We start from the raw sequence: 8,534 nt of genomic DNA on the forward strand, positions 1-8,534 counted from the left end.
AACTCATATCTTAATATGAAAACGTTTTGGGTGGGGTGTGTTCCTGTTCGGCAGATAGTTACTATTAAGCCACTAAGCGAAGACTTCTGTTATGTTCTGGGGTACCTCTTCACTTGGAAATTAATACTAACTTTCTTCACTTCCCATTCCCTCTTAAACCCCATAGTTCTCAGCAACCATTAATTATGTTCTGTCTCTATGGATTTGCCTATTCTGGATATTTTATGATAACTTGATAAATTGTATCTGCCTTATTTCACTTAGCACAATAGTTTTTAGACTTAATCAATTTTGTAGTAAACAATTCCATCTCTGAAAGATCTTCCATTGTCAGGATAATACCACATTTTGTGCATCCATGGGTGCACATTTGTTTACACTTTTGGCTGCTGTGAACATTTCTATACAAGGTTTTGAGCATGGGGTGTCCAGGTCATGTTCATAGTCTAGGTTTTTTGTTTGTTTGTTTCTTTTTATTAATTTTTAAAAACCCACTGATCTAATTTTAAAAAATTTTCTTTCTCCTCCAATTTTTTTTTAAAAAAATATTTATTTATTTTTTTAGTTTTCAGCAGATACAACATCTTTGTTTGTATGTAGTGCTGAGGATTGAACCCGGGCCGCACGCATGCCAGGCGAATGCGCTACTGCTGGAGCCACATCCCCAGCCCCAATTTTTTGTTTTGAAAAAAAAAAAAAAATAGAGAATTTGGAAAATAATTTGAATGAAAAAATCACACACCCTTCTAGATCCACAAGTTTTTTTAAACATGTTGCTAAATTTGCTTATGTTTTCTATATATATTTACTTAAAGTCTTTTTATTGACACATTGTAAGTATACATATTAGTAAGATTAATTATTATATATTCATACATGCACACAACATAATTTAGTTCTATATTTTTTTTCTGCTGATCCTCCTTTGAGATTTAAGTTGCAGATGTCAGGATGCTTTGCCAAAAGTATTTAAGTATATAATTACCTAAGAATAAGGGCATGATATAAGTAAGCATAAACATTCTACAAGAGCAAAATGTAATCATTATATTTAAGAAATATAATTTTGGTACATGAATATAGTCTAATTTATATTCAGATTTCTATAGTTGCCTCATATTATCCTTAGTTTTATTTCCTTCTCTATTGGGGATTCAGTCAAGGATCATGTTTGCATTTGTTTGCTTTATTTCTTTAGTTTCTTTAACCTATAATTCCCATACTTTTCATGTTTTTCTTGTTGTTTTGGATAGCTGTTTGTAGTCTATCATGTAATTTTTGATTTTTGGATGTTTCTGATTGTTTCTGTTTTTATAGATGTTTGGATATTTCTGGTAGATTCTGGTTAATAACTTAGCAATAGTACTTACTGTCCAAGTTGTGTGATGTGTCCTCAGGGTGTTAGTTCAGGAGGCATATGTCAGTGATTTTATTGGTGATGTTAAATTTTGATTGCTCAATAAAGGTAGTATCCACAGATTTCTTTATTGTAAAGGTACTTTGATCAACATGTTTTCAGAATTAGTCCCAAATCCTATAGCTTGATCATTGTATTTGAGTAGTCATAACATTCACAAAATGGTGTTTTTGTACTAAGAGATAGATATATGGTATAGTAGGAGAATTAATGTTAAAACAAATGAAAATACCAAAGAACTACAAAGTAAATGTGACACAAGTATCACACAGATACCTTTGGTGCTTCCAGTGGTACCAGATTTTCCTGTTTTTAAAAGAGAAACCAGAAATCCATATTTGTATATGAAATTTCCTAATTGATAAACAAGTGAGGAGACCCTAAGACATAATGGACTACTAACTAGTTTGTGCTTTCTATACTAAAAGGATGATGTAGTTTTGATAATAGGTTATTCTTGAAAATGGGATGAGTTTTGTTTTACTCAGGAATTTACAAGATTAAGGACTATGGTGTGGAAGGAATGTGGGGAAGACTTGGGAGGACAGTGAGCAAGTCAAAGTCATCTGTGGAAAATGGTGAAAAGATTTTCTTGGCTTAGTGACTCCAAGCCATCCATACTGAGCATATTAATGGACACAATTTGAGAAAAAGTTAGAAGCATATGTGTAATAATGAGGGAGGGGTTAATGAGAAGTTCTGCCAGTCTGAAGAAAGGAGGCAGGGTCACATCATACGATACATTTGGAAAGTGAGAATATGGCATATATTTTGTATGACTCTTGCATGTAGTTGAGTGTTCAAATTAATGCATTTTTTTTTATTGTGTTTTTACAATTTGTTACAGTTTGTTTTGTTCTTTTCTGCTGATGGTCTTGCTTTAATTGGATTTGCTAACAAATTCTTTGCCTTTCTATCAGCTTCGGGCTCTGTATTCAATGTACCTTCGGAAAACAAAGAGTTTGAATAAATTACTCTATCACCTCTTCAGGCTTATGCCAGAAAATCCAACCTATGGAGAGACAGCTATTGAGGTTTCAAATAAGGACCCTAAAACTTTCTTTACTGAGGAGCTCCAGCTGAGTATTAGAGGTCAGTAAGATACAGATTTGTGTCCTTTCCTAGAGACTAGGCTCAGACTAGGTTGTAATAAACTTTACCCTGGAGTGTAATGACAAATGTGAGTCCTAGCTAAAGAATGTTAAAATGCAAGATTTTCTGAACTTCTTTAAGTAGGACAAATAAATCTTGTGGATAAGGTTGTAGAGAATTTAATAATTTTTAAAGTGTAGAGGTTTTTATCTTTTACTCTATAAGCAAGTATTGGTTATATGATAATATTTTGTAGCCATGTTAATAATAAGTAGTCTTCAGTTAGGAAAACAAGATGAGTAAAATTTGTTTCCTTCACTCTAGTAGCTCAAATATTAGCCAGAATGGTAGACATAAAGTCATTTAGCTATACTACAGCATTATAAATACTTTACTAAGAATAAAAAGTTTTTAAATGTCTTAAGAGAGCTGAACTGTGTCTTGTGAATATTAAAGTGATTATTCTAGGACTTTTGCACAGCAGCTCAGTGAGCTCAGGAGAAAGAAGAGGAGGCCAAACTCCCTTTCATAATTTATGACAAAGAATATGTGGGCTCCATTTTATTTGTGGTCTTTTATGTGAAATACAGAGTATTATTTCTAGGCAGATTTTAATTGTCAGGTGGGATTTTTTTACTCTTACTTCCTTTGTCATTCTTTTGTAGTTTTTTTTTAGTTGTAGTTGGACACAATATCTTTATTTTATTTATTTTTATGTGGTGCTGAGGATCAAACCCAGGGCCTTGCACATGCTAGGCAAGCACTCTACCGCTGAGCCACAATCCCATCCCCTCCTTTGTCATTTTTTTTTCTGTTTTACAGAAGTTTTTTTATATTTGTTTTAATTGTACATGATAGTAGAATGTATTTTGACATATTATATGTATATACCATATTCTCTATATGTATGGAGAATAACTTCTCATTCTTCTGGCTGTATGTGTTATAGAATTATAATGGTCATGTAATCATATATGCACATAGGATAGTAGTGTCTGATTCGATTCTTGCGGTTCATTTTGAATGTGTGGCAGGATGCTAATGCTCTAGGGTTCTGGTTTCTCTGGTGTGTTTGTTTTATGAGCTAGACACTGTTGTTGATTAAGGATGACTTTCTAAGGAAAATACTAATACACGGCTGTTGTTATTTGTAAGTGCATATAACTAACTAAGAATTCTATTTTTTCTTCAGAAACTACAACTCTTCCGTACCACATTCCACACTTGGCTTGTTCAGTCTATCATATGACTTTAAAAGATTTGCCTGCCATGGTTAGGCTGTGGTGGAATAGCAGTGAGAAGCGTGTTTTTAATATTGTAGATAGATTTACAAGCAAGTACGTCAGCAATGTTCTTTCTTTTCAAGAAATATCTTCTGTGCAAACAAGTACACAGCTATTTAATGGCATGACGGTTAGTATTGTCTTTTTCCAGAAAAGTTTACGAATTGGTTATATCTATCATTATAAATATCACAGAGTTGTAGCTCTTGATTCAGAATTTACAGAAATCTGTCTACCTTATTTTCTGATTGTTGTGTTTTGAGAAAGATATGGTAGATATAGAAGTAATATACTTAGGGCATCTTTTGTCTATTAAAAATGATATATGACAAACCTAATAATAATATGCAGTTTTATGAATAGCATATTTTCTTTTAACACAAACTGTGTCAGAAAATCACTGTGAAACATGCTAAGTACTACTTATTAAATGGCTTGTGTCAGATAAATGAATGTTTACCTGTTTTTTCCTTATGAAGACATTAGCTGCTAAATCAACCTAACAAAATGTGTTTTGAATGGAAGAAAGGAATTTGGCAAAAATATTACCTTTTGTGTTTTAGGTTAAAGCTCGAGCTACTACTCGAGAAGTAATGGCTACTTACACTATTGAGGACATAGTCATTGAACTTATAATACAACTGCCTTCAAATTATCCATTGGGTTCAATAACAGTGGAAAGTGGGAAACGAGTTGGAGTGGCTGTTCAGCAGTGGCGGAACTGGATGCTGCAGCTAAGCACTTATCTCACCCATCAGGTAAGGTTTTGCTCATACACTTGGATTCCCAAACTAGAGAGAGAGAGAGATTATGTCTTTGAAGGGTAGTTAAATACAAACTGTTGTTTCTTCTGCTTAAGATATGTGCTTAAATATGCCATCTCTGCTTTAGTTCTTAAGGCTTTATAATTTATTTTCTGGTGTATGAGAGGGATTGATTTTATTTCATTGGCAGTATAGAAGATGTAGAATAATATATGGTATTAAGGAAATGGAAATTGAGACTTTTTTGAAGGATAATGGACTAGTGAATGCTTTCTTTCTGGGCTACTTTTTTTTTTTTTTGATATCAGGGTTTGAACTCAGGGGTGCTTGACCACTGAGCCATATCCCCAGCCTATTTTGTATTTTATTTAGAGATAGGGTCTCACTGAGTTGCTTAGCGTCTCACCATTGGTGAGGCTGGCTTTGAACTCGTGATCCTCCTGCCTCAGCCTCCGAGCTGCTGGGAGTATAGGCATATAACCACCGCGCTTGGCCCTGGGCTACTTTTATGTTTCAATTCTTCTTTGGTTAGAGAAATCCCACTTTGAAAGACCTTTGAACTATAAACACATTGTAAGTCTCCTCTAGTTTTCTTTGAACATTGTGATATATCTGAGACATTCTGCATTAAAGAAAAATTAAAACATTTTCACCAATATTGTGGAGCTGGAACAAATCATTTGAGAAGGTAAAGTAATCTGATCATTTTTGTTAATAGTTGGGAGATCTTTAGGTCATTTATGATTTAATTATTAAGAGTTTCATCAAAAAAAATCAAAACCATAGTTCAGAAGCCCTTGAAGTTTAACTTTAATGGAGAAAAATTATATCTGTTCCTAAAACTTTGGAGATTATTAAAACAAAACAAAACAAAAAAAAAACCCCAGCACTTATAAAACTTAGAAGATGTGAATGTAGTCAGGCAGATTGTCTTCTTCCAGAATTATAATTCAGCTTTGAAATTTGTGAAATTGAGAGTAAAAATAACATGGTCTTCAGTATATACTGATTATTTTTCTCTTTGTTAACAGAATGGAAGTATTATGGAAGGCTTAGCATTATGGAAAAATAATGTAGATAAACGTTTTGAGGGTGTTGAAGATTGCATGATCTGTTTCTCAGTCATTCATGGTTTCAACTATTCTCTTCCCAAAAAAGCCTGTAGAACATGCAAGAAAAAGTTCCATTCAGCCTGTTTGGTAAGTCTGAGGCAAAATTAAGTTTCGTATGTTTTATGTATTCTTGATGCTTAACTTTGGGAAAGAACACAATTAGTAATTATTATAGAGACTTATAGCATCTAAGTACTTTAATAAAAGGATATTTTTTCTTTTTTTATAATATAATTATACATAATATGGGAATTATTATGCCATATTTATACAAGCATATAACATAATTTAATCAGCCTAACTCCCCAATACCTTTTCTTTTTTCTTCCCCCTAATTAGCTTGCTGTACTCTACTTATCTCTCTTATATTATTATTTTGATTAGTGCATTATAATGATATATATATATATATATATATATGTGAGATTCATTGTGGTATATTCATACATGATCATAGCACAGTTTGGTAGATTTCATCTCCACTACTTCCGGTGCCCTTCTCTCCTTCTCCTTCTGAATTCCCTTCCTCTACTCTATTGGTCTTTCTTCTATAGTGGATATTTCTAATGGAGCTCTTAGCACTCAAGAAATGGATAATCAAGTGAGATCTAGACCATGAGGAAAGATACAGGAGTTGAGCTGGGGCCCTCTGGCATCAGAGCCCTTTACACTTTTAAACATCATGTCAAAAAGGCAATTCCCTATGTTAACTTGCTTCACTGGTCTTTCTTATGATTTTATGGTTTTGAGCACGAGCCTAGAAAGAAAGAATCTAGGGTAGCCTTTGGAAGTTATATACAATTGGAAGTAATATTCACTTGTGCTGATTTTGTGTTCAGACATGGGGAGAGAAAAATTTTAATATTATCCCTTTTATATCTTATGAATTTGAAGGTTACTTTGATGTATTTTTATGAGATGATAGCTTTAAAAAATTCTCCTAACATTTAAAACCTTTTCTTTTTCAGTACAAATGGTTTACATCTAGCAACAAGTCCACCTGTCCACTCTGTCGTGAGACCTTTTTCTGAGATTTTTTTTCATTGGAAGTGATCCCTGAAGTAAATTAAGCAAAGGCATTGGATTTGGATCCAACTTAAGGTGTTGATGTGAGAAAGCCAGTCAGCATTACTTTTAAATAGGACCTTCTCTGGAAAGTTATTTTGGTTAATGTGATAATCTTAAAATCAGGTTTACCTATCTTTAGATTGCTTTGTAAATGTTTGGAAACTTTTTCTTTTACAAAAGAATATTACATATTTGAGAGAAAATATTTATATTAATGGTTAATCTCTTTGTATATTTAAAAATGAATACAAAAGCCCTAAATTATAGAATTAAAATTTGTGAAAACATTGTACAACTATATTATAACTTATAAACCCATTCGGTTTATTGGTCTGTGTTCTAGAATAGTCCAAGAGTCAGCCAAAATGAATTGAGAGAGTTGATTTAAGACTTATTTATTAGTTATGACAGCAAATTTAGTAGTGTTTTGATTTTTTAGATTATTTTAATGATAAAAATAACTGTAAGCTATTAATATGGCTTATCTTAAGCTATTTGAAGCATGCTATGAAATCCTATATAAAAGAATGTAAACTGAACTTTAAGGTGCCTCCGTTTATCAAGGGTTACGAAATTCAGAAAATTAAATTCATGACACTGACCTTTTGCTTGTGGAAGAATTATTTCCATGTATTAAGTGAAATTTGAATAGTAAATTTGTCAGTGAATTTATTACTCATTTTGAGTGTATCTTCAGAGGGTGGGAATTAGAGAGAAAAGGTAATTTGATTATTTCATTTGTGAAGCAAAATGGAAGTTATCCCTCTATTGAGAGGGAAGAAATACATATAATTGGAACTTTAGGATTGATGGAAAAACCAACATTTAAAAATGTTGTAGGAGGCTTTCAATTTTGTAAGCAAATTTTGCTATTCTAACTAGCCAAAGTTACACTAAATAAGGGATTTAGGGAAGCTATTTTTTTTTTATTTTCAGCATCCAGAAATGAAAATTACGGATTTTAGTACTAAGTAAAATTAAGTATAATAGGCTGAAGTATATGTGTAGGTAAAAACCTGCCTTTTGCCACAGCACTATTACTCTTAAAAATTGTGCCCAAAGTATAAAAGTGTGGAAGTTTGGAACTTAGAATAATTTTATTACAGTCTTCCATTTCATGGAAAATAGCATATCTAATAGTTAGGCTATTTAAGAGATCAGCTAATCATTTGTGTTGCAAATGTTTAATTGGCAAAAGCAGCTCATGTTAAATAAAATTATTGCTTACCATCAACTGGGTAAAATGACTATTATTGAAATAGTATGAATGTGGTCAGAGGATTATAGTTGAGAGTGAAATATAATGTGTGAGTTGCACATCTCTTGAGTTGTATTTGTAGGTGTAGTGTCCTACACAGTTTTGTTCTTGAAAGTTTTCTTTGTAATATCTTATTATTTTCTAGCCTTGAGACTCAGAGTCAGTAAATGCAGTACAGATAGCAAAAATTCTACTACCTCTTCTTGACCCCTCTCTTAAAATATTCTCTATGTCTGTCTTTGACATAGTAATCCCAAAGGATTGTGTTACTCTCCTGTGAAAGTTACACACGTTTCCTTTAAAAATGGTTTTATAATAAAACTTTGTTTATAACCTCTCCAGTATTGGTATTTCTTGGCTTCTCACTCAACCCCAAGTAGGGGGGAAAAAGAAGGAACAATAGAGCATTGTTTTTCTACAGAAGTATTAAGGCAACAGATTTTTGTTGAAACAGTGTAATTAAGTAGTTATAATTAAATAACTACTCTTCATACTTTTAGGACTCTTAATATATGTCCTTAAGACCTGTAAGTATAATTG

At 32.5% G+C, this 8,534-nt stretch overlaps 1 protein-coding gene across 2 annotated transcripts in view; it reads left to right on the forward strand.

Annotated features, from left to right (window-relative positions):
• Positions 1-8,331, forward strand: part of Ltn1 (listerin E3 ubiquitin protein ligase 1) — a 45,988-nt gene extending 37,657 nt beyond the window's left edge. The window contains exons 26-30 of one of the 2 annotated variants that reach the window (XM_027929211.3): positions 2,338-2,509; positions 3,702-3,922; positions 4,356-4,550; positions 5,588-5,755; positions 6,637-8,331. In XM_027929211.3, coding sequence (XP_027785012.3) covers positions 2,338-2,509; positions 3,702-3,922; positions 4,356-4,550; positions 5,588-5,755; positions 6,637-6,699 — 819 coding nt within the window. In that variant the 3' untranslated portion in view covers positions 6,700-8,331. The remainder of the gene's footprint in view (positions 1-2,337; positions 2,510-3,701; positions 3,923-4,355; positions 4,551-5,587; positions 5,756-6,636) is intronic. The other variant, XM_071615108.1, reaches the window with a different exon arrangement.
• The last annotated feature ends 203 nt before the right edge of the window (positions 8,332-8,534 follow it).

This window comes from Marmota flaviventris, chromosome 8 (genome assembly GCF_047511675.1).
Source record: "Marmota flaviventris isolate mMarFla1 chromosome 8, mMarFla1.hap1, whole genome shotgun sequence".
Lineage (NCBI taxonomy): Eukaryota > Metazoa > Chordata > Mammalia > Rodentia > Sciuridae > Marmota > Marmota flaviventris.